Below are 27,114 nucleotides of genomic sequence, written 5' to 3' on the forward strand. Positions count from 1 at the left end.
ACACACACACACGCACACACAGACACACCTGTCTGACTGCTCACTGTTGTTGCAGTGACGGTTTTTGCTTATCAAACGATCTCATTCAAACGGTCAGAGCAGTAGATTTATGTCCCAACAAAAAATATAATCAGAATCACGAGGAATCGGATTTTGCACAATAACACAAATAAACCAGGCGCTTCAGGCACAACTTAACTGAATTAACAGGTGTTAATCGTCAGAAGTTGTTCTTTGAGTCAGAACTTCCTCTTTTGGCTCAGTTTCCACTAATCATTAACAAGCTGCTTGTATCAGATGTACCTGCATGTTTGTACAGGATTATGTTTAATCCAGGGTTTATGTAGCATTCCCTCAAACTTCGACCAACCCCTCCACCATTTATGATATTTAAGGTTCTTAAATTTCCTCACACGTCTTCATGCTGAGATATTGGTGTTTTAGTTTTTCTGTCCTTAATATTGCCAATGCCTGTATTAATAGTCTTACTTTCATATGTTTTATTCATTAGGGTTTTACCTGCTGAATCAAACTGCATCGCCAGATCAGACCAGTCCTGCCTTGGGGAGAATTCCTCCTCCAGCTCAGAGGGACTCAGAAGAGTCTCAGGTGCAGGTCGGTCAAGGAGGAGCAGCTGGACCCGGGACAGGGAGCCCAGATTTCCAGAGTCGCAGCCCACTGTGAGTGCTGCAAGACCGGGGGACAGCTCTGCAAGGGGAAGCAACAAATTATACCAGAAAAATAACGTTCTCCAAAAAGATCTGTCAAACAGGATTAGTATTCGATGTGAGTCATTCAGAGACTTTCTGATGTTCTGCAGAGATGCTCAAACAGAAAGACCACCTGGTCCAGGTAGTTTTGCAGGAAGGTTTTTTAGAAATGTTCATTAGAAAAATAAACCTTTAAATCTCTAGAGGTCTAGAGCTCTTTACAATGAGTACACTCGATGAATTTGCTTTGCATGTGAAATGTTTACAATGTTAGAACAGAAAAGATTTGGGCACCTAAGATATTAAATGTCTAATGTGCTTTTCCTTATTTTACACACACACACACATGCACCGAAGAGTAAGAAAAGCAGAAATCGATAAAATGAGTCAAAACAAATATTAAGTCCAATAGACAAATGCATATATATATATATATATATATATATATATATATATATAATTTTTTTTTCTTTTGCATTTTTGGCCACAGTGGCTTTTATTGGCAGTGGAGAGAGGCAGGAAATAGGGGGAAGGTATAGAGGAAGACACGCGGGCAAGTTGGCAACAGGCTGTGACTCGAACCCGTGCCGCCCACGCCGCAACATGGCATATGTATGTGGTCACGACTAAGCCACCCAGGCAGCCCCCGACAAATGCATTTACACCACCTGTCCTGCTACCAAATGAGGATGAAAACACGGCCCATTATGTCCCTTCACCACGGTGGAATAACAACCACTGAATGAGGTGATAAATACCTACAATTCTCACAGAAATCGGGGGACATGTGTGTGCTGCTAAGCAGTAAAAAGTATATATTTAAGGTTTTTCAGCAATTTGAGCTACAGTAGGTCGTCTGTTGTATCAGCCTTGGTTTCCCACATACATCAATGAGCCTTGGCCACCCATGACCCTGTCGCTGGTTCACTACTGTTTCTTCCTTGGACCACTTTTGGTAGATACTGACCGCTGCAGACCGGAAACACCTCAGAAGATCTGCAGTTTTCCTTGCCCATTTTTCCTGCTTCTAACACATCAACTTTGAGGAAAAAATGTTCACTTGCTCCCTAATATATCCCACTCACTAACAGGTGCCATGATGAAGAAATAATCAGTGTTGTTCACTTCACCAGTCAGTGGTCCTCTACCAGAGGTCTGGGAGTTCGAGGGTCCTGCACAGTATGTTAGCTGTTCCTAGAGCTGCACTTTTCTGGACAGAGATCTCGGATATCATTCCTGGAATCTGCTGGAGCCATTCTCCCAGTTTGGGGGTCACTGCCCCGAGTGTTCCCAACGGTGACCACTGTTATCCTCACCTCCCACATCCTCTCTAGCTCTTCTCTCAGCCCTTAGTATTTATCGAGATTCTCGTGTCCCTTCTTCTGCACTAAACTTGCTCATTTTCAATGTATTTTATATTCAGAGAATGTTGTAGGTGAGAAGCCACCTTCTGACAATGTGCAGCTGAGGACATTGATTTAATGAGCTGGTAACATTCAAAATGGTTGGTTAAAAAACATGTATTATGGTATGGTATTATGTATGCATTCAAAAATTATTGTGATTATATGATACAATATGGTCCTGAAAGAGTAGAATACCATATAATATTTGAAATACAATCAGAAAGATGTTGGGAAAATAAATAACCTGCTGACCTTTGAAAACAACAAAAAAAAATTAGATTTAACGATTTGTCCAACTGGGTTATTAAATTAAATTATATTTTTTTAAAAAAACATTACTGTAAATTATACGGCACACCAACACCTCAAGCGCACCACCCCAACACTACCCAGCCTTACACCCACCCACCCACAAAACACAAAACATGCACACACACACACTGACAATTCCCCCCTTGGGCTCCAAAGTTCTCGCCGTCACACCCAATTAAAAGCGGATCAGTGACAGTGTGGCTCGCTGCCCATGCAAATCCCCGGCCCACGCTGGCTGGGTGTGGAGCTGCCATTCCTATCTGAGGGGATTTCACATAACACGCTCTGTTGCAAGGACACACACACACACACACACACACACACTTTCCCAGCAACATCCCAGCACTGCAGAAAAGCCTCCACATCAGAGAAAGTTTTTTGTTTGCGCCCACAGGCACACATTCCTCTGTTAAGTGTTTTCAGTTGGGAACTGGTAAAGTAATCCCTCAGGTGAGAAAATAGGAACTGTTGCCTCTGCTAATGATAAATTAAGGAGTCGTTGAGAGGAAATCCCTGGGATAACTGTGGCTGTAACATAATGTGGTGGGACACACTTTCAGTTAGATTGGGTATTAATCTATCGTTAGCCAGAACCAGCCTAAAGACCGAAAGACCTTTAGCAAACATGGTGGAAGATAACAAATGACTAATCCTGTGATTAAGGTGTTGGACACTGTGGTTGCCACCCACTCGGCGTCACAGCAACATGCTTGTGAGCGAACCGCTGTGCGGTTTCTTCGAAGTGATGTTATGCAACATCAGTAAAGGTCATGAGTAACGGTGGTGGGGTTTTTTTTCCAAGAGGAAGTTCGCGCCAGATTTCAAGTCCTACAAATTTCTGATTCAACCCTCACATTCAGGAGTTAATGGTTTTATCTTTTACCTGATGATTTCATGCTTTCCTTGAAGAATTAAAGTACATACAGCAAAGTTTCCCATCTAGACACCAGCAGTTGGTGCTGCAGTTTGTTTAATCCCTGTTTTCTCTCAGGTTTTTCTTTTCCAGTCTTGAAGTTCCTTTGGTCTGTTTTTTGAAAGCTACATTCATAAATGCTGTTTTTGAGTCTATTTTCTTTACATATTTTATACAGCGTCTCAAAATTTAGCCTGATTAGATATCTATATTTTTCAACAAATCCTGCTCAGCCAAACTTTTTAGATCTGACACATCCTATGCAAATGTAAATTGGGGATCACGTCAGCCTGATAACAATCAGTCTCGAGCATTAGCTCGCATTTGGCAGAGCTTCTGGATTGAGCCCTGTGTTGATTTTATCAACATGGTTGTCAGGGCAGCGGCCACACTGATCCTTCCACATCCTTGGGGCAAAGGTCACCAAGGTCAGACAGAGGTTCGGGTCAAGCAAGCAGGTTAAACACCTTGTCAGGGATTAGCAGGCTATGAGGGAGGTGGAGGAAGTCTTCATTGGCTAATGTCTCTCTCTGGATCTCACTCAACCACCTCCAGGACACACACATGCTATCTAACACAGGCATGCACACGCACAAATCACATCTACTCTGCCTTTGTTGGCCAACACGGACCTGACACAGTGAGTGGACAGATAAGCTCATCTCTGCTGGTAACAAAGCAGATGTCACAGAGGAAGGAAAGCATGTCTAATTGAGACATGAATGGGAGCCACGCATAGATGGAAACAACAATAAACAAACATAACTTTCTTTTTATTTTAATCACAGCGAGAGAAAGAGGAGCCAAAATAAAGTCTGAACAGATTTCCAAACACTGATACCCTGTGAACTGCAAAAACATGTGTGTTTAAAAAAAAAAAAAAAGAGGAAAAGCATGAAATAATCTAGTGATAAATTTGTTTTAAATTATTATTTAATGACTAAATAAATCAGAAAGCTGAATGTCCCAAAACATTGGACCGTCAAAGATGAGAATTAATTGTCTTTAAATGTTTGTACATGTGTTAATTAAATATTTCTTAATGATGACCTGTTGCTCACTTTTTGCATCACTTTTTGCACTTTGAAACACGACTGGTTCTTTGTTGTCTTGCCTTTATATCAACCTCATGGTGCAATTAAATCACAAGCCAGAAGAAAGAAGAAAGGAGTTTCTACCACTTTATTTAGCATAATCAGTAGGTCATATCATCTGGGTACCATGAATATCTGTAATAAAAATCATGGCCATGGATCAAATGCTGGTTGAGACCTATGACTACATACTTCAAATTTTTTGTGGTACTAGAGGAAAAGTCAGACTATCGAGTCAATATGATACATCATCTTGGGACCCCGACATTCAGTGCAAAAATCCAGTTAATACACATCATTGAGATTCAATACAAAATGTCACTCTGTTAAATGGTTGTTGGGACATTTGACAAAGAAACTCATATTTCAATATCATGCTGATGCCAGGAGAAAATACTTTTTTCTTCTTACACTCCATTTGAATATTTTTAGTAAAATGCTTCAGAATCTGTTGGCATAATGCCATAAATTTTGGTACAGACATTCATGGTGCCCAGATTATATACCCTACTGACTGCTGTAAATAAAGTGGTAAAATCAGGCTCAAAGTCAAAGACAAAAACATTTATAGACTGGGGATCAAAATCCATTCACTGGTGGCATTAGAAGGCTATTATCACAGTCAGTAGGGTATATCAATTAGAGTAAGAATATTTGTGCTAGAATTCATGTTATCAGAGTCACTAGAATTCATCATCTGGGGATCATGAATGTCTGTAGCAAAATTCATAGCAATCCATCAAAGCTGAGACAGCTGACTTAAAAATGGCATTTCAATGACATGGTAATTAGAGAGGATAAAACAAGAAAATACCAGGGGATCTCTAAAGTCCATAGGTTATATTATCTGTGGACTATGAATGTCTCTAAGCACTTTGTGGATGGATTGTCATGAAATTTGGTAGACATTTTAGTCTGGACCAAAGCTGTGGAAAAAAACAGGCAACACTGTACCAATGGCTAAAATAACACATTACTAGATTAAGATTTATTGTTAGCCGAAGCTCTAAGTTTGAATATTTAAGTGCTGAATGTGTTACCTGTGTCAGGTGAAGGGCAGCCTGACGAGTCAGATAGCTGCTCCAAAGACAAACAGGAAGTTGACAAAGGGGCGATGGCCTCCAGTTCATCAAACATCTGAGACTGACTGCCGCTGATCTCAGAGCAGCGAGATGCTGCTGAGCGTCCTGCAACAGCACAGAGTGGGTGTTTAATGTTATGATTATAATGCAGCTGATGATGATGCTGAGGATGAGGATTAAATGTATTTTTAATGATGTGTGTAGGCACAGTGGATTGTTGCATTCGAAAAATATTAGGACACTGCAAAGTGTAAGAAAACAAGAAAATGTAAGCGCTAAATAACATGACTGTATTTTATGATTTTAAAATGTTTAAATCCTATGTTTTCTTAGTTAAGTAAGATATTTAGATTTTTCCAAGAAATGTATTAAATCTATTTTTTATGTTCTGTTGCTGGAACATTTATAGAAATAGTTTTCCACAGCATGTCTTTTTTTCTTTTCTTTTTTTTTTCTCTTCTCTCCCCTCAGCCCAACCGGTCACAGCAGATGACCCCCCCTCCCTGAGCCTGGTTCTGCTGCAGGTTTCTTCCTGTTAAAAGGGAGTTTTTTCTTCCCACTATTGCCAAGTGCTTGCTTATGGGGGGTTGTTTTGACTGTTAGGTTTTCTCTGTATTATTGTAGGGTCTTTACCCACAATTCAAAGGCGCCTTGAGGTGACTGTTTGTTGTGATTTGGTGCTATATAAATAAAATTGAATTGAATAATTGCTTAAAATTTAGTCCATTCACTACATATGAAGCTACAGTTAGTTTAGCTTGCTAAGCATGGCACATAATTAACCAGAAAACGTTTAAACATTTTAACTTTGATTCTAGTTATTTTGTAAACATTAAAAAAGGTGTAATGTGCAAATGAATGAAGTCCAGAGAGCTCGTAGGCACACTGGATAAAACTAGGTTTGTTGTTTTACACTAGCTAATTTCATGCTACACTAAGCTAAATCTCCTCATTTTTATCCATATCCATACAGATATGAAACAGTAAAAAATATGTGTTTATACTGAATTTAATGGATGTATAGAAGTTAAGCAACAGGTAATAATAGTTTACTTTTTTGTAAATGTTTAATTTAATATTTGATTTTATTTTAGTCATCCAATCATAAGTTCACATGAATAACTGCGATTGGTTTGCTAAACTAAAAGAAATAAAATAACTTTGTCAAGGACAAAACCTTCGTGTATCAACAGATGTGCTAATCTTTTCAGCAAATTTAGAAAACAATTACGGTAAAATAACCCTGAGTCCATTTCTGTAACTAACAGCACTGGCCAGTGAGGCATCCATGTGTATGTACAGATTAGTTACTGCATTTTAAAACTTCTGGTGCTCTCCAAAAAAAGGATTTAGCTTTCCACCAAAGGTAAATCACCATTTTTTTATTTTTTTTTGTGAGGTGTAATGAATGAAATTCAATAGAGTCTATAAAACGGGCAAAAACAAGAGGAAAAATGTAATGATGTTTATTAAATAATGAAACACAGACTCTTTGCCCCAGTCACTCACCCTTTGGCAAGAGGTTGCTGAAGGTTGCTGGCAGTCACTAGGTGAAATTGGTAGTAGAGGTATACAGTGCTGCACTGAAAACCTCCTTGTAATTGCTCTTGGTGGTGTTTGTAGACGACTCGAGATTGTCGACTCGTCTACAAACACCTGTGAAAAGTGAAACACAGACCAGAAGCTGAAAAGGTTTTTACAGGAAATGTAAAAACTGGGCCTTTTGAAAAGTCGTGAATTCAGTGTAAGGCACAACTTTTCCTATAGAGGCTAGTGGTCTCCATTTCTGGTCTGCATCAGGATAAAACTGTGTCCTCGGTGCACAGACGCTTTAGTAATCTGCTAATGCCAAAAGCTATCACTGGGATGGAGTTCACTTAGCAACAGGCAGCAACCTCCAGCAACCACTAGCCAACCAGTCGAGTAATATAGATTTCTTCCAAGTGACTGGAGGTTGGCAGGAGGTCTGGTCTGTTTTGTGTGACTGAGGACTTAACTACATATGCTTAGTTTAACTTGTAAATTCAGGAGATTTGTTTTCATTAGATACTTAAAAACTGACTGATAGCCACATAAACTGTAAACCTTCAAATATTAATGATTATTATTATTTTGTTGCTGTAAAATATTGACAGATAATTAATAAGAATACCAGAGAGAAAAGAAGATAAAAGACTGAACAGCAAGACTACATTTCCTGTCTTGGCTGGATGCAGTTAGCAAAGTTAAAACTTACCACTTCCAGGAGTGGCACTCAGATAAGTGGACAAAGCACAAGCCCAGGACATCCACAGGTGAAGCCTCTCAGGTGAAGCTTCAGGGCAAAAGTACTCAACTCACCTTCGCTAAACACAGGGCAGGAAAATCTCCCCTTAAGCTCTCATTACCACAGAGCGCACTTAGAGGAATGTTAAAAACTGTCAGGCTCGCCATCAAAACAAAACTGTTTCACTCTGCCTGGTTTAAAACTCAGAGGATTAGCGAGAGAAACTGTTTCACTGGGTGGCGTGTTTTGTCGTTGCCATGAAAGAAGCTTGTCGAGGCTTTTCTCACATTAGAAATGCAGAACAGCTTGGCCCGGACAAAAGGATAATATATACAGAGGCTCTAAAAGGAAAAGGCAAACTCAGCTCCTTCACCCAAACAGACGAGTATAAATGTACACATGAAGCCACCCTCACGCAGTCAAGTAAGTGAACAACAGCGCACACACACCACTGCACTATTGTGCACTTGAGCGGCTTGGCGCTCTACTCAGAGAGACAATGGAAGGACTTGACTTGACACTTCAAAGCATATTGCTGCTGTCAACTCAGCTGTCATTCTCAGCCGACGACGGCTGTACTGAGTCAGGGCGAGTTTTTCGGGGAGGTTAAGGGTGGCTGTGGGGGGGTCAGTGGGTTTGATTTGACAGAGTTGGAGAAAAACAACACCTCCTCTGTGTGCCTGTGGCCTTCTTTTCCTGGTCACAGCGCCAGGCTGAAAGGCCCTAAGAGGAGAGGCCAAGCCGGGCCAGGACAGTGCCCTGCTTCATTGTCAGGGACAGTTAAACTCTGGAGATGTTGCTCAAAACAGGTCAGTCTGGGGTCACTGTATGGACTGATGGGATATGAGAAAACCATGCTGGGGGGCACAAAGGGCCGAGTGAGACGAGGAGAGTGTCTACTGCCAAATGCAGTACCACACTGGGGTTGTTGCTGGAGATACAAAGCATTCATCCCACCCAAGGCCAGTGCTCTTAGGATGTAGTTAGAAACATAACTCCAGCTTAGGACAACTTTAATTTTAGCATTTTTAAAAACGTGATCATGCAGATACAGATTTGAAAGGCTCTCAATTTTGGAGACTGTCTGGCGTAAAGTTTGGGGGACAAATTATACAGACGTGAAGATAAAAGCTATGCTCTCGTGTCTAAAAGTAACTTGAGCTGGATAATCTTCTGCTGAGTTAAAGTGATGATGAACCAATGAGGAGTGATCATAAAGTTCTGGAAATGTCCATAAAACCTGATTTGCTGCATTTAAATTTGGCTGACTTGATTATTTAAATAGAACTGCAAGTTAATCCAAATGTGGGGGACAACTTCACAACTGTGTAAATGTACTTCCTTATGATTTTTCACATCAAAGTCGAGTCAGTTTCACACAAAAGTCTGCGGGAGTTTAAAGTTCATGGTGAATTCCCAGATGTTAGCGGTGAAAACGGGAATTCCAGGAAGAGAAAGTTAAAGCAGACTACTTCATAACTTTAAAAAGGGATCTGGGCATTGCTATAGCTCACCTGACTGAGCAGGTGACTCACATGCTGAAGGCTACTGAAAGGGCCTTGGTTTGAAGTCATTCACCCACACTCTTACCCCTTTCATACCAACTCTCTCCACTGTTGCTGCTAATAATGACTAAATACCAAGAAGAGAAGATCCCAGTATAGAACAACTACAATAATGTATATGTTAACCCTGTGATGGACTAGTAGCTAGCATATCTTTTGGCCTGTGGGAGCTGGTTGGCTCCAGCCCCAACCACAACTCTTGCTGGATTAGTGGTTAAGAAAACGGATGGATGGGCGGGCATGCAAGCAAGAATAGAGCGTGAAAGACTGAACCTTTAAAAGAATACCACGGTCTTTGTTAAAGGACGTGTATGACATCAGGTAATGAGATATGAACTATAATTTGCTACTCAAACAACTGATTTGAACAACAGATCTAGAATTTTGAAGGCTTGTCAAATGCAAAAAGTATTTTAGTAATTTTACTGAGTTTTGGTGCATCTTTGTGTTCCATCCATCTGCCACATATCCAGGTTTGGGTCACAGGGGCAGCACTCTAAAGAGAGATGCCAAGACCTCCCTATTACTGGCTGCTTCCTCCAGCCTTTCCTGGAGGGGAACTGAGGAATTCCCAAGCCAGCCAAGAGACTCAAATCTCCTCAGTTTTAGGGTCTCCTCCCAGATGGACATGCCTGAAACACCTCAACCACCTCTCCTGTGGGTCTCTCCCAAGTGACCAAAGTTTCTTTCCCTGGAGATCCCAAACACTCTTTGAATGAACCTAATTTCTGCCACTTTCTCTCTGCCACTACCCAGAGCTCGAGACCATAGACGAGGCTGGGAATGTAGCTCGACCAGTAAATCGACAGCATCCACATCACTGCAGATACCACTGTCAGTCTCCCGCTCTCTATTTCTTCCCTCATTCATGAACAAGACCCAGAGATATTGAACCCCTCCATTTGGGGCAGCAACTCCCCAGAGTTTTTTTTTTTTAAACTCTATTTTGTTATAGGCTGTGTTTTGGATGTTGAAGCACAGGAATGATATATTATTGTATATCTTATCTTATCTACAAGTAATAAACACTTCAATATTTAGATTTAGAAAAAGCTAAACTTTGCTCAACACAATAACACAATAAACTGGACCCGAGTAGAAAGATGTACTTTCTTACAAAATGCTCCCAGGAGAAAACTGGAGGGGACCTGACCCACTGAGGATTGAATTATTGTTGCTGTCTTCATTTGCATTTAAACCAAGAGGTTTTGATTAATTTAGATGATCTAGCCCAACTGTCCAGTGGTTTTTGTCTGTCTTTTGCTGCCATGTACTCTGGTAAAAAAAAGTATACATAATAATTGATCAAAATGTGCAAAAAATAAGGCCGAAGTTGTAATAAACTGGAATTATCGTACAAGCTTCAAACCCTGTCACACTGAGGCTACACTGAACTTGAATTGTCTCCATCTGCAGCGAAATAAATGAACCAGTGACACACTCTCTGTCTGCTGTGAAGAAAACAGCGTGCTCCAATACAGCATTGGCCCCCCTGCAGTACAGCACCACACAGAGAACAGTAGATGTCTCTGATAGAAAGGAGAAAATCCCTACACAATTTCCACATTGTTTGCTTTCTTTCATAAAGTTCCTGGAGAAGTCAGATGTCAGTGGCCTGTCCTTTATGCTCATTGGGAACGGTAAATTAGCGGGCCACAGGAAAGCCATGGAGGTATTCTATTGTGGCGGTCCTCCTCAGTGTTTTGCCGTCAGCGAGTGGTGGTCAGTGTGGATTTATGACCATCAGCTACACGTTTCCCTCTCAGAGCCCAGAGAAAAGGCATGGAGGGGCAGGGGGGGGGGGGACTGAGACTGAGAGGCACGGCACCCGAGGTAGGAGCCCCGACTTCTATTGTTGGGGCCTCACGCCTTTGAGCAGCGACTCAAACGGTACCAGCTTTTCATCAAAAGCTCTCCTTTCTATTGCTGATTTAGAGGAAAAAGAAAAGCTTTCTGCGTTATTTATTATGTGGTGGGAGGAGGTGGGAAAAAACAGGCTGACAGCAGAGCTTTCACAGTGTGCTGATGGGGGCAGGAGCATCTGAAGGCCTCACTATGGAAGTAAGCTTTGATTTCTCTTTCTGACCTGATCTCTTTGTCTCTGGTGAATGTCCACCCTTGTTCAGGGCAATCAGAGCACTATGAAAGTGGGTAGGAGTGTAGTGCTTGGCAGGGAAGAGGCTGTGAACGGCACATATGTGGTTGAGCTCATTTCTCACCTCTGATAGGGGAGATTGGAGGCAGGACCGGCCAGACATTAGACTCCAGCCAAGACACTGGGGTAGAAGGGGTCAGCTTTGCCGCTGACCCTGAGCGGGGAGTGGTCCTCTGTTGACTTGGGCAGGAGGACCAAGTGGTGGAAGGAAAAGCCAGAGCAGCACCTTGATCAGAGTCCAAATATAGGTTGAGATCAGCAGGAGCTACGGATGTTTCCAAGTGGACATTTTGTGGTATTTTTGTGCTTCTGTTGCTGCTCTGAGGTTTGTCTGAATTAAGGTGGATGGCTGATATTGGGCGGGGTGAGAAGGGTTTGGTTGGGCTGCAGAGTGGGTCGTAGGGCACTGACGGTGTGGTGGCAGCGGGGGTCTTATCCTTTGAGGACCGATGAAGGTCCGATTTCGCTGGAGAGGAAGCAGCCAAGGGTAACTGCATCAGAGGGGACGGCTGGGATGAGGATAAAGAAACGTGGCCTTCTGGATCTGCCGAGACCATCGAATCTGCTGCTAAAAGACAAGATAAAAAATTATTTGATCAGTAGTTAGTAGTCGTTAGCATGTAAAACTTTTCTAACTTTTCAGAAGCCAGTGCAACTGGTTTGGAAAATAGGCAATGTGACCTGAATTTGAACATTATGACAGGTAGATATTTTTCTAAGACATGCATCTGAGGATCTAATCTGATCAACCCTTGCCAACCTAATGAAGCTGATGAGCTGCAAAATATGTTAAAAATAAATAAGAAATCCAACTGTTATCTCAATTTTTTATTTTTTTTTCAAAATTTGTTAAAAATAGGTTATTTAGGTTATTTGTTTCTGAATACATATATTTGGATTATATGATCGTGAAATTCAAATAATTTTATTCCAATTTTAAATACTGCAAAAACATTTGTCAAATAAATAATTTTAAATAAACTTTTAGCTCCATGTTGGTCTTATTGACCACACAAAGTTCTCACAGGGGCGACTGATGTTCAATATTTTGCCCAGCAACACCTTCGCATGTAGACTGGAGGAGCTGGTGATTGAACCATCAACCTCCAATCAACCTGAGCCACAACTGCCTCAATGTTTAAATCTCCTCTTGAGAAAGAAAACAGAAATATTTTGGTTCTTTTTTGGGAGTCGGTCTGATAGCTGATTAGTAAATAAATTATAATTTGTAGCAGTTCTAAAAGACACATTAAGGAAGCTAAGTGAAAGTTTTACCAGGTGGTTTATCACAGAGGACGCTGCTCCTGCCACTGGTGAAGTCGGTACTCCGACTAAATAAACTGGAAGGTGGACGACTTAAATCTGAAAGAGACCCTCGGGAGAAGGAGCTCAGCGAAGCTGAGAGAGCTGATCCAGCAGGTCTTTGGTTTAGCTCATAGTTTGGTTCCAGCATGACAGGCCGTAGCACCATTTCCCTCTCGGGATGTTTCTCCTGTGAAGCAGGAGAAGGAAGAGGAGGAGGAGACGCTAGAGTGGGGTTCGACTTGCTTTGCTGTCTTTCAGAGTCAGGTTGAGGCGTGTTGTTGTGGGGAGGCGTTGGATTAAAGCTGGATGGAGTAGCAGGAAGCTGGGCACAGGGAACGATGATAGCAGAGCGCCTTCCTGAAATCAGACCAAAGTTCTGTGCGACACTTGCTCTTCTGATGGGACTCTGATGGAAGTGCCCTTCAATAAAAACACAAGAGACTCATTTCAATCACAGAGCTGCTTCTAAACTGACTTTAAATGTGGGTTTGAATAAAGTGAATAAATGCACTTTTCTATTACTTGAAGGTCAACACATTGTGGGTCATTTTTTAAGACCTCCAAAGTCTGCTCGTGACAGTTTTGTTCCCACTTTCCTCAGTCCTGGAGCAGACACTCGTTTCCCTGCTGAGTGGGTCGGCCTGCTAACAAAGGCAGCAAGACATCAACCCACTGGAGCAGCTGCCTGTTTCCCAACTCCATATTCACAACAAGCATCAGACCTGAGGGCAGGGGAGCCTTTCATCTAAAGAGTATACACTGAAGGCGTCCTACAAGCTGTTTGTGGCAACAAGTGTGCGGGAACGTCACGACCTGTGTTTGCATCGGAGGGTTTTGATGGTTTGGGTTAGTTTTCAAAGGACTTGTGTAAGATCGGGGCTCAGAGAGATTCAGACGTCACTCTCTGTTGTCTTTTCATGATAACGTCAAAGAAACATGAAAGAGAACAAGTGTCTCTTCAAATTTTGGCATATAAATTGGATATGAAAGCTGGAGAGAAGCAAGACTAAAAGATTAAAAGAAAAGGATCGAAAAACAAACAACAAAAAGAATACAATTTTAACTTAAATGAAGAGAAGATGACTTAAAGATAAAAAGTTCCAACTTTCTAGAACCAATTTGAAGTTTGAATGTTTCTGTCACAAAGTGTGATGAAGAAAGACCCTGGAAAAAAAAAAAAGTTGGAAAAATGAATAAAACTTTCTTCTAATTGGTACCAAGACTCAGACAATATGTTTGAAATGCAACTGCATGAACAGCTGTGGGATCAGCGGGCACATCCCACAGAAACTGTTGGATTTGAATGAGAAACTATTTGATATTCTTTGAAACGGTACCTGCATTTGAGTCAAAGCAATGACAGATAAAACTTTCCTAATTTAAACAAACATAAAAGAACAGATGAGTAGTGTGGAATATGTGAGTACACCCACACAGCTACCGCAATTAAAAATCCCCACCCAGCTTGTCATTTTTGGACCCATAGTTCTGAATTAATTATTCTGTATTTTGGTCATAATCTGTGAGATCTGAAGTTTGGAATCATTGTTTTCGGGGTTTTCTTTACTTTTGTAATCACAGTTTGCTTCTATGCTTATTCTTAGTTCTTGCCAATTGTTTATTCTGGGTTTTGTTGGTATTTATATGCAGCTGTTTCTCTGTGGTCAGATTTAGCCTAGCCTCCCCAGCGTCTCCTGTATCTTGTGGTCACATCCTTGTCTCCGTGTTAGGTGTTAACCCGGTGTTTCCACTTCCTTCCTTGTCCAGCACTCCCTCAGATGCTTAATCTTCCTCAAACCATTCCTGAACCATTTTTGCTTTGTGGCAGGTCACATTATCCTGCTCCAAAACACAATTCTTGAATGTGGATTTTCTGGCACTTATTTCATGGTTCAAGCTTTGAAGCATTAAGCAGGTGATTGAGCTCCTTTCACCCTTTTGGCCCATATCCAGGTAAGGAGACAACCAGGATGCAGTATGAAGACACACACAGAATTTATGTTTACAAGACAAATAGAAGACAAATAATTATATGTTGTGTTTAAGGTTTTCTTGCTAGCACAGATAGGATGGCCAGTCCTCCTCTGTTCTTTCACCTTCCATCAACTGGCACTTAAATAACTCCCAAAATATCAACTAAACTCACTAAAGAATCACCCAAACAATTAATGTGTATGCCTTTTCATTTAGCTTAATAAACTATATGGCTTAAGTTAATGGAATAATAAAAAAAATAATAATATTGTAGCATCCCTCATTCAGAACACAGCAGCTCAGAGAGTATGCACTTGCAGCAGTACGCAGGCTACTGTGGGCTGTAGTGAACTCCAAAACACCAAACCTGCTCGCTGCCTCCTCAACTATGGCACACCCTGACACCTCTAACTTTGTGCTACAAAACAATAGCTTTCTGCCAGTCATAGCATGGTATCCTACATGGTATCAGGGCTAATACCGTATGTCATCCAGTCCATTAAAATACAAATGACGTGTGAAAATCGATGTGAGCGCCGCAGTGATTAGATCCAACACAAAGCCCTTCAGCGCCCAAATGTGTCCACAGATACAATGAGTAGAGAAGACTGGACAGATGAGACATGGAAAAAAATGTAAAATGTGTGCTCATTAACACAAATTCTCCTTCTTCATAAGGGGTAACAGGGGGAAATGAAGCTGTGGCCATCTGATGAAGTAAAGCAGTTAATGGAGAGTCAACCTGAATAAGCAAATGGTTAAAATAAATCAAAGAATACACAAAAGCTCACGTGATGATTAGAGTTGTGATTGCAAGCTTGATTTTTCATATGTTGAAACGGGCAGCAGCACTGCTAATGCGGAGAATGGTTGTAGAAAACCAGGGACAAATGGGCTTTATCAGTATTTAGCCAACCAACAAGAACATCCAAGGACATTCGATATGAAAAACAGACAAAATCAGCCAGTATTGTGGACTTTGTGGCATTTGATAAATTACTATGTTTCACTGTGACACTTAATATCCAGAAAATGTGTTTAAATGCCCACATTAAGTCCAAACCTGAACCCACGTCTTTTCTTTTCCTGACAAAATCATTATCCCCTCTTCTCCAGCTCCTCTTTCCACATTTCCTTTCATACCTTGAAGATTCCCTTCCACAAACTTCAAATCCAAGCAGCGCCGCCCATTTCCTCTCACTCCTCCTATTTTTTTGTTGACCGCTGTGAGGGTGTGTGTGTGTGTGTGTGTGTGTGTGTGTAGTAGTGGTGCTGGTGGGGCTGCAGGGGGTGGAGGGTGTCAGACAATCTGCTCTTGTTTCCTGGGGGTCTGTCGCCAAGAGGAGTCAGCACAGGGGGATAAAGAGAACGCACTGGAGAGCACATTTCTGCACTGCCTCCTCTTACAATGCCCTGCCATTCCCATCTGTTACTTACACACGCGCGCGCGTACATGAACTGGTGCATGTGTGTGCTGATGTGCATATGAATGACATGTGTCAGAGTGCACAGCCATGGCATTGGGCGCAGCACGTTTCTTCAGAGAGGAGGGTTAAGGGCGATTGTGAGGGAGCCGACCACCATATGGCAGTATAATTAGTATTAGACCCCGATGCTAAGAAATGCCCCCCCCCTCTGCTGTACACACACATTCACACACATTCAGCCGAGCACACTGGGAGCAGTGCCCTGCTGTGCTGAGCTGAGGTGTGTGCTGGGAAAAAATGCCTTCACATCAGAGGCCGGGCTCTGAAAGGAGCGGCAGGTCTCCTGGCACCAGGCTTTTCACTCCCACCAGAGGACCACCAGGAGGGCGGCGCTGTGGACGCTTCCTCGCCAGAGAGGATGGATTTGTAGTTAACCAAACACAACTACAGAGTGAGGTAACGGCGAGCTTGGTGGCCTCTAGCTTCACTGATGAGGAAGAAAAGGCGAGGAACTTTGCTAATGAGCAGAGCTGAGGAGTTAAAGAAGTCAGCAGTGAAAGCCCCAGATGTTTCATTAATGACCCTCACCCAGCAGCATTTGGGTCTTTGGGGTAGTGGGAGTGTGTGTGTTCTGGATCTTTCCCTGAGGAGGAGGAGGAGGAGGAGGAGGAGGCTGCTGTCTGAACTTGGAGCTCCAGTAACACAGAGGGCTGAAGTCCTCAGAGTGAGCCTTCATGTGAGACAGGAACCGTGGACACAGAGAAGTACGAGGAACTGGACGACCGTGGGCCTGCAGGGGGAAGCAGAGAGAATACTGTTCAATATGGTGCAAAAAAGAGAGAGTGATAAAATATTTTTCCACACGTGAAAGGCTCTTATTCTTAAAATGAAGTTCCATTAAAAAAAAAAAAAAAACAATGTTTGAATTTTAAAAGAACTATATGCAGCTATGTGACTGAGTAAAAGTAATTAAATTAAAACATTAAAATAAACAAATAAAATTATTAAAAACAAACAAAACACAGTCACTTAAAAATAAGATTAAAAACAAAGGATAAGCAAAACATGAATGAACACAAAAATTTAGTATTTGAACAAATAAAAAACTACATGTTAAATACTGCAACTTAAAACCTGAAAAAGATGAGGATTAAAAACATAATTAAATTTATTTTTAAAAAAAATCAGAATGTGGAAATGAAATAAAAATAGTTAAATACTAAAAATCACTCAAAAACATGAATATGATTAGAAAATAATTAAGTAAACAATAAATAAAGTAAAAAAAAAAGGAAAAAATTATTCAATTAAAAGAAATACTAAACATCAATTAAAAATACATAATGTGAGTGAAACCACAAAGTAATATAACAAATTAAAAGTAACCATTACATTTAAATGTATTATACAATAGAATAATTTATAAAATGATGAGAAATATGGTATACAAGTTATTTGGACTGTTATTTGTGACTGAACTAAACACATGTGCAAAATAAAAGTCAAACTGATAAACATCTTCTTCATGCTATTACAAAATAAAAGCATGAAAGAGAAGGCTTGCTGTATGCAGGGGGAGATTCAAACACTGCATGGTACCACCACTGCCCCCTTGTGTCGACAAAACAGATCAGCACCTCCAGCTTCCTCCTCTTCACCTGGCTTCTCCATGACAGAAATGAGGCAGAAAATTATCGCGAGGGTGATAAAACTCTAGAGTAAACTGCTCGGGAGACACGGGAGATAAAAGCTGGTCAATATTGAAGGAGGGGCTGCATGTCAGCCACAGAAATCCAAGCCCAGCATACAGTCTTGGTGCCAGTGAGTCATTCAGTCCCTCTGTGGCCCTCTGAGGGCAAACAGTTGTAATAAATAGCCCGCAGACGCAGGGCTTTTATTTGACTTGGATTTAAGCTTCTTGAAAAACAAAGTGCAGCTCCTTACTCCTTTATTATACAATAAAAACAAACAGAAAATGCACAGATACAACATCTGTCTGAAAACAATACCTCAGACAGAAAGAGAAAGGGGGTGAAAGGTGGGGGCACTGTCTGTGACTCACACAGGGAGGATCAGCTTTTAAATCCCTGCACCATCTCTGCTGATTCCTTTCTCTCAGAAGCAGAGGCTTTAAAGATTTACATTCTTGTGATGTAAAGAGGGAGAAGTGAGGTAGAAATGGCAGGGCAGGAGGTGGCGATGGGGGCCGCTCTCCTCCACTCTGCCTTTCCTCCCCTTCGGGTTCCTTAATACCTGAAACTCAGGTCCTTCAAAAAGGCTGAGTAGGGCTTTGTGGGGCTAGACTCGGCTGGTGTCATCAAGCTCGTGACACTTCTGCGGAACAGGGCCGCGCACGAATGTCGACGTAGGTCTACGCCATTGCAGTCCACTCAAAAACTGTGTCGGTCCATCCAAATATGTCCTTTAAACATGTGCTCCTTTTATTTAAATCAGATCTCACACTGACAAGTTTCCGCATGGGAAAAAATAAGTTTAAACACTCAGTCCTCACGAACTTCTTGATTTATCTTTAACTGGATGACAAAACTATTCAAACTCTAATTTTACTCTATTCAACCCCCACCAAAACATATCTACAGCAGATGAATAGTCCCTGACAGTTACATCCTTAAGAAACAAGAAAGAACTCCAGCAAAGACCTGACAGAGATGCATCTGGCCCTTCAGTTCATCCACCGACTGGCTGTCAAGAGGCCTGGAGAACTATTCCTGAAGACTGCTTAAAATTCCAAGAAAGCTGCCGATGAGGGCTCAGGCTGTCTTGAAAAACAAAAAGTGGCCAAACTAAAATGTTGGCTTTCAAGCTTATTAGAATTCTACAAACTCAGTTTTTGCCTTATTTACTGTATTTCCATGAATGTTTGCACATAAATATCCGCACCTGTTTCCTAGTTTCCTGGCAAAATATAAAGAAATGAGGGTTAACTGCAGACTTTTACACAGCACTGTCTGCTTTATGGCCTTTAATATTTGGCTTATTCTGTACCTCTATTGAGAAATTAAGCTGTATATAAAGTTTTATATAATTATCACACACTCAAACACATTAAATGGAGTATCAGCACAGGAGGGTTGGTTGAATGACCTCGGGGGAAATACCGCTCAAAAGAAACGGGCATCTTGCTAGAAAACAGATTAAAGTGACTGTAACATGTCACAGAGGAAGGCATTTCCAGCAGTGACAGTAGGTAGGACTGTAGTTTTTGCAGACACCCGTAACACTCGTGTGGGCTTCATCGGAGGCCCTGCAGGCACCCAGGAAACAGGCTGACCTCCTGGCGTCAGGCAACCCACACGCTGTCCTCACACAGCCAGAGCTGGCTAATGTCATTACGGGCCTGCTTGTGGTCAACAGCTCCGTGATTGAGATGTACAAGTAGCGCTGCTCGATGAATGTAGGAAGTCTATTAGTTAGTCAGAGTCCCAGATGGCCTGCAGAGGACAGCCTTGCGTGTGCTCCTTCACCCCGCCCCACCTCTAAACACACACACACATATGTACACAGAAGCATACATAAGCAGTGGCACAGACACACATCTGCACACACACTCTTAATTACGCTGCCTCTGAGTGAACCCTCTGACAGGCGGACGACTACGAGCAAAGACAGAAGTGTGTCTATATCCCAGTGTCTGCAGGAACAGAGAATTCTTCACAGAGCTGAAGCACAAGAAAGCCAGGCTTAGGCCCTAACAAGGTTAAACCCCTGAAAAAGAGTGACTTTTTAAATCATGGAGATTTGTGTTTCTGTGGGGTGTAATTAGCTTTGCTGCGGGGGAGGAGGGGAGAGGGTCGGGATACTGGCGAGAGGGGGGCCGGCGAGAGGCAAAGCAAGGGACGACGACAGTGGGGCGCATTGTGGAGTCCGGTGGATTCAGGGGAGTAAATCTGATTATCAGCTCGTGTCAGAAGCCAGGCTCAGATGCAGCTTAGCATTCAGAGCAACTTTCTACTTTCGATGGTGAGACAATGCCCCCCCCTTTTACAGGCCCACGCAGCCCCAGAGGGCCCAGCAGCTTTTCCTCCGAAGCCCGCAGGTCCCAAAACAACTCGGCACAGCAAGGATGCCATGATACAGTCACACAGTTTGCGCTCAGAACCTTTGAAGGTCCTTAAAGGTCGGGTATGAGGGAACCAAGATTTTCTTTTGTAGTTTGTTGCCTTTATCCTAATCTCAGGTTTGTAGGGGATAGCTACAGGTTCAGGGCTGTCAGTCAAATATGATAAAACCATCTACCCCTGTCTTTAAATGTTTGGGGTATTTTTCTCCATTAGGAGAATCATTCAGTGAGTTCCCAATAATACAGTGTTTCCTCATAACCTTCTTTTGTTTGACCATATTTATAAAACTTTGGATTACAGTAGTACACGCCGCAGAGTCTGGGGAAAATTAATTACAGCAGATGTCTTAAAGTGCAGGAACCAAATTTAAAGAAGTGACTCCATTAATTTTTGCTTTAGTGCCATATTCCAACACAATGGAGGTTCCCTACATTTTGGTGAAACTGTATGAAAGCAAAGTTTGTACTGAATATGTACGTATGATGATTTCACACTTCTTGCACAGCCAGCTGCACATGGAGGTCGATGCTGTTCAGTTCAGTGCAGATCAGAAGACAACTCGTTTTAATGAAAATAAGCTCATAGTTTGTTGTCAGACTTAATGATATGATTGTTGATTTAATAATATTTTGCACGAGTTATTGGTCACAGGAGTTCAAACATGTGAATTTCTTCCCAATGATATTGCTCCTTGACTGAAAGAACAAAATTTGCCATTTATTTCAAGTAAATTTGCTACTTTTTTCTTGCACATTTGCCACTTTTCTGTCATAACTTTTTTCTCACTTAGGCTCATAAACATTCCCACATTTTTAAGGTAAATCTCCAGCTTTTGTCAAGTAAATTTGACACCTTTTTTCTCATAAACGTGCAAACTTTCTGTCATAAATTTGCCACCTTTTTCTTACTACAATTACAACTTTACCCTCGAAAATTTTATTTTTCTCTCAAAATTTTACAAAAACACCATTGTTGAAGAAGATTACAGTAGGTACACTGTAAAATAATTTTATGCTGGCAAATCAAGATGTAAATACTTGATTAATACTGTAATTAATACTGTAAATTAACTTAAACACCAAGTTTCAGTTTCACATCCTTGAATTAAGCCTAGTTAAAAATGTTTTTCAGTGGCCATCTTCACTGAATTTTCTTTTTATTCTGGGACTAGGCTTAATCCATGTGTGTGCAAAAACCCTGGTATATTTGAGTGCTTGCTGCCTTGTTTGGGCACCTGTGCAGCCTGACCTGCAGCGTCCACTGCAGCTTGTGTCCTGGGTGACAGTGCAGGAGCTTCAACACCTGGGACAACTGCCTCGCTGTCTGTCTGCGTAGCTACTGTTGTTATAAAAGTTGTGGCTCTGTACAACAGGGGGCAGTTTTTACCATCACAATGCCCTCGTGATTTATTAGATATAGCCGGAGTGGGAGCAGAAGATTGGAGAATGGCAGCGGGTGATGCCAGGCCCGATGAACTCTGTGAATGCAGAAGTGGTGAAAGCAGTTGAGGATGTAAATGAGGCTGTAAGCACCAGCGGGCCCCTTTGTCTGATGACTTTACTTGTTTGTTTAACCAGAGACCGAGACAGGAAGCCAGCCCACACAACTGTGTTGTCCCCATGGCAACTCCGCTGTTAATTGCGGCACATCCACTCCCAGACGCTTTTCAGCAGAGGGGAGAGGTGGGGAATCGTGGGTGCTGAAGAGAAAGAAGATGAAGAAGAAGAAGAATATGTGTGCATGTGTGTGTGTGTGTCTTTTGTGTTGCTTGTTAGAGGAAAAACAAGGGTCCAATTGATGAAAAGCTTTACTGAATTTCAAAATTAAAATAGCTCTGTTCTGTGAGTGAAAACAAAGCTAAATCTTCATGTAATTTATTAAGGGAAAAATTCATTTGCTGATTTCTTCTGTGAGGATTTCCTGATTTTTGTTACTGTAAACTGAAAATCTTTGGCCACTGTGCAGTCAAGGCCTCCCGAATTTATTCACTGCTCACACCTGAGACAGAAGTTCAAAGTCACAGACTTCATAGTTTTTATACTAGTTTAGGTTTAAGTGCTGAAACATGATTTAGGGTTGAGGAGCATCCACACAGGAAGCCTTTCGCTCATGAGCTGTCACTTTGTTGTTGTTGGTTGTGAGCAGACATTCGTGACTCTGGTTGCCAAGAAAATCCTCAAAATGATAAGTGGCCAACATTTACTTTGCTTGAAGCTGCTAAATGTCATTGATTTTCTAAGGATGCTGGTCGCCACCTCACCGGTGTGCCGTGGTGAGGCGTCCCTGCTTTGCCTGAACAAAAATATGTGCTGCAGACATGAAATGCACTTCCTATTGAATTATATTAGTTACAAAATTTTGCCATGAACACAAACAAAAGAAGTTTGTAAAGCTAGAAGGATGTGCCAATTTGGAACACTTGTACGAGCAAATCTTACAGAATAAAACTGAAGAGAAGGCAAGAATACCAAAAATATTCTTGATAACGGCTGTAGTTCAGGTTTCTTGTGGCTATGAGGTGTAAAATTGGGCACTCACGGTGTAGTGGCAGACTCCTCTATCCCACAGGATAGCCTTGCTGACAAAAGACACATAAATGGGCCTCTGCAAGAAAAAGAAAAGAGGTCATTTTTAAGCGTATTGATTGCAGAAAGATGGCTCATTTAGAAACAGATCTATCAGATTGAGATTGAGCAGTTGAAAGAGTTGAAATGCTTTCAACTCCACGAGCCTCAGATTTGAGAACAATGACTGAAGCATTAAAAAGCGCACATAAAGCCACACAGTGAGTGGTCTCTCTGGAGATATTTAAACCCCCTCTGTCTTGATTATTGAGCTGCTGTGAAACACCTCCAGCAGTCTGAGCTCCTATAGAAGAACCTGAGGACTCAGTGATGAAGTCTTCTCTCCCACACAACAAGCTTTCCAACATCTGCTCAGTTTACAAAATGTCTGCTTCTCGTTTCTTTTAACATAAAGCTTCCTCCGGACAGTACGGTGGTCTTATGGTCCGGGTGCATCAGTTTGACCCGTGGAGCAGGAGCCACTGTGTTAACTCATCAATCACTTGAAGACACAACACCAGCCAATTCCCAGCAGCTCATCCATCTCTTTTTGCAGCTCCTGGCAGCTCCCAGAAGCACTGAGTCAGCTCCAGAGTTGATCCACTCCAGGGAGCCTGAGTAGATCCTCCCAGGATTCACCCTTCATTCATGGGCTGTAACCTCGGTCCAGAGTGGGTGACAGGGGGCAAGAGGGGCTCACAGGGCAGGAAGACAATGGAGGCTGATGTTTGTTTCTATTTCCTCTGCTCTGCAGCTCTCCAACCACTTCAGTGCCACCATGAGAGGCTAGGGGGCAGCGTCAGGTCTGTCCATCTCATCGTCTTTGTCTATCTACCTGTTGTATGCAACAAAGCACATTATGTATGATTATACGCATTATGCCAGGAATACCTCACGAGCTCTTCATCCTTAATAGAAGCCTTAATTGCAGCCAAATAATGAACGGAGGGGGAACAACAACCGGTTTTCCAGTAAATCACGGCACTTGTGGCCCAGTGACCTCATTGTGGCTAATTATGGTGAATGTGAAATCAAGTACATCATTTTCAGACAGCAGTGGATGGAGTGGCTGGGGGTTGGGGCAGCCTGTGATTAAAATGTAGAGAAATCAAATGGACTGAAAGAGAAAATTGGGCAAAAAGAAAAAGAGGCTGCATTCAATTAAACTTAGACGAGACTGCGTCTCTATTAGGATGCAAAGCACTCATTCTATTTTCTTTATGTTTTCACTAAGAATTGCATCTCTAAACCTTTAGTTTTTTTGCACAAATATGAGTCTCACTTTCTCATTTTTAGCAGTGCTGACTCTGGACGTAAACAGTGTTTAGAGGGTTAGTGAAGTCGGGCTAGTTGATATAATAATTGTGCCTAGCTACAGAGCTATGGTTAGGCTAACAAGCACAGGGTAAATGTAGGATGAGGGTTCATTTGTTGAGTGTCCTCAATAGGCAGAGACACTGAAAATGGATGAAAGTTCAGCCAAGAGAACCTCTGAGTTGAAGCCATCGACATCATGAGGTTAGTCATTAATATGTTGCTGTCTGGTTTGGATTACTCGCTGTGAAAAAAGTCCTGGTCTTAAGCTTAAGGCCCACACTGAAATCTTGTTCGGCCTGAGAGTGATTCTTCTCTGAAGCCTATGGGCTGTACACGGTGAGTTTTTAAAAACTTATAAGGCCTAAAAATGTCACGTCCCTGTGGTCTTGCACTTTTGATTATGATTCTGGATTCTGGTTTTGTGTTTTCTTGTAGCTGCATTTCCTGGATTGGTTCTTTATATTCTCAGGTTTTTAGTTCTCATCTCCTTCTGTTCTTGGTTTCAGACTATTTGTGTTATTCCACGAATCCCTGGTATTCCAGCACTTCCTCATGTTTCTGTGTCTGGCTCAGTCTTTGTTTTTGCATTTTGGTTAAGTTATTCTCATCTCCCCGTTCAGTGGGGATTCTCTTCCTGTTTTAATTTGTATCTTCTATATTTGTCTGTCTCCCTTTTTCCTTTGTTGCATGCTCACTCATGGTTGTGTGCTTCCTTGTTCCATGTTTCCTGGAGATTCCCAGTTTCTCAAATCAATTCCAAAGCTCATTAATGAACTCAGTCTTTTAGTCTACATGGTGTTGTTCATTCCTGCTAAAAAAGAAAAAAGAAAGAAGCAAAGTCATGCAAAAAAAACAAAAGAGTTAATGCTCTATTAGCTCAAACAAAATTGCATTACTCGGTGTCCGCTCTCTGCCTTTGATGCCATCATTTGACCCATCATCACAAATACAGCACATAATCCCACAGAGGGTTGGTCTAAAGTGATTGCTGCTCCTCTTTTCCTTGTTCAATTCAGATGATGAGATTAGGGAGATTCCCAGCAGATGAGATTTCCACAGCGCGTGTGTCAACAGCATGTATCCCCCATACAACTCTGCACTTCACGGCACTTCCTGTCAGAACCACTGAGCGCAGGGCGGCGTGGGCTGGCAAGCGGACAGGAAGTGTTGTGCTGTCTGAGCCAGCAGGGGGAAATGTGGTCAAATATGGTCAGCCTTATCAATAATGAGTAGGTGGAAGCAGCTAGATCAAATTACCAATTTAGAACTAATCACCAAAGTGGTGGCTGGTATTTGCTTTATCCCCTCTCCCACTCTTGCTTTGTCCTCCTTCTGGTGACTCCTGCCACCATCTGTCTGTCTTTCTCAGGGGAGCTCTTCCTTCGCTCCCGAGCACCACACTGGATGTTTTATTAATTCTGTTTTACCTGATTACACCCCGTCTGTGAGTCAGCGTGCATTAATAGGCATTTAATCAGCATTTAATTAAGGGAGCAGGAATCGAACAGGGAGCTGGATGCTGGTGAGGTCAGCACCAAGGACACAAATTACCCAGACCAATCCAGGTAGCATCTGGAGAAAAGAAACTGCCATTAGGGTGGTGGTACCTCACATACTGTACAAACCTGTCTATGAGGTGGGATGTAAAATCAGAATAAAGGTTTCTGGCACAACTTAAAGTAGTATATCTAAAGGGATTGTTCAAGACAGTCTTTTTTTAACAAATGCAGAATCGTTTTAAAAACCTTTTCAATAGCAAAGTAGCCAAAGGTTTCAAAGTTGAATTTTGGCAATGCTGTTCCTTTTCCTCTTCACACAGACTCTTCATGACTGATCGATAAATCTCAGACTACAACTGGAAACTAAAACGTTTCCGTACACATGTTCATACACAGCCGTGGTGAAAAGAAAGTAGGTTTTAGGTATCAAGCCATAATAAAAATGACAACTTCAAATGGATAGGAATTAAGAGGACAATTAACAGCCAGGTGCTGATAATCAAATGTACTTGATTAACTGATCATCAAGTGTAGCACCTCTACTACAGGGAGAAATGTTGTCAGTTTGCAGATATGGAGCATTTGGGTGTGTTTTAACACAATGCCAAGGAGAAAAGACATCAGCAATGATCGTAGAAAAGCATCATTCTGCAGTGAAAGAGTTTATTCTCAAGTAGAAAGCATTCAAGGTGGTTCCCAGGCATCCCAGGATCAGACATCCCAGCAAATTCAGTCTAAGGTCAGACTGCAGTGCTCAGAGAAACTTCGACAAACCCAAGAGCTACATCTCAAACTTTACAGGCCTCAGTTAGCATGCTAAATGTTAAAGTTCATGAGAGCACAATTAGAAAAAGACTGGCTGTCAGGAGAAATTCTCTTCTCTCTACAAAGAACATGGCAGCACAACTTAGGTTTGCAAAGTTGCATCTGAACAAATCGCAAGACTTCTGGAACGATGTCCTTTGGACAGACGAGACCAAAGTGGAGATCAGCATATCATACAGCCCAAATTCCTTCACAGCATGAGAGAAATACAGGGAAAAAATTACTTTAAGTTATTGCTAACTAAGTAAAAAAAAAAAAAAAACTTGTTTTATACACTGTTTCTGCATTGTGGCTTAGTTTTTGTTAAAAAATAATGACAGTATATTATGTTACATACACGTTTTATTCGTCTGAGGTTGAATCTACCTAATTTTAAGACCTGCTAAGGACCAGATTCTTTTTTTTATTATGTACTCACGTGTAAAACCTTAGAATTGACATAGGGTGTACTTTCTTTTTACCATGACTGCATAATAGTTCCAAAAGCAAAACTGCACCAACTGAACATCAAAAAATGCATTTTGGGTAAACTTTGTGATGCGATTGCGCTGCTCTTCCAGTAATATTGTCTAAACCTCAGTTTGCCTTAAATATATTGCAGTCTCAGTTCATTCAATC

The 27,114-nt window shown here is 41.7% G+C and overlaps 1 protein-coding gene across 1 annotated transcript in view; it reads right to left on the reverse strand.

Annotated features, from left to right (window-relative positions):
- Nucleotides 1-27,114, reverse strand: part of LOC115773794 (flocculation protein FLO11) — a 67,470-nt gene that overhangs the window by 38,867 nt on the left and 1,489 nt on the right. Inside the window, exons 2-7 of the mRNA XM_030720711.1 lie at nt 22,830-22,895; nt 16,798-16,999; nt 12,779-13,228; nt 11,568-12,071; nt 5,476-5,622; nt 520-708 (exon numbers count right to left, since the gene is read on the reverse strand). Of these exons, the coding sequence (XP_030576571.1) occupies nt 520-708; nt 5,476-5,622; nt 11,568-12,071; nt 12,779-13,228; nt 16,798-16,999; nt 22,830-22,895 (1,558 nt within the window). The remainder of the gene's footprint in view (nt 1-519; nt 709-5,475; nt 5,623-11,567; nt 12,072-12,778; nt 13,229-16,797; nt 17,000-22,829; nt 22,896-27,114) is intronic.

The sequence above is a fragment of the Archocentrus centrarchus genome, chromosome 23, assembly GCF_007364275.1.
Source record: "Archocentrus centrarchus isolate MPI-CPG fArcCen1 chromosome 23, fArcCen1, whole genome shotgun sequence".
Classification (NCBI taxonomy): domain Eukaryota; kingdom Metazoa; phylum Chordata; class Actinopteri; order Cichliformes; family Cichlidae; genus Archocentrus; species Archocentrus centrarchus.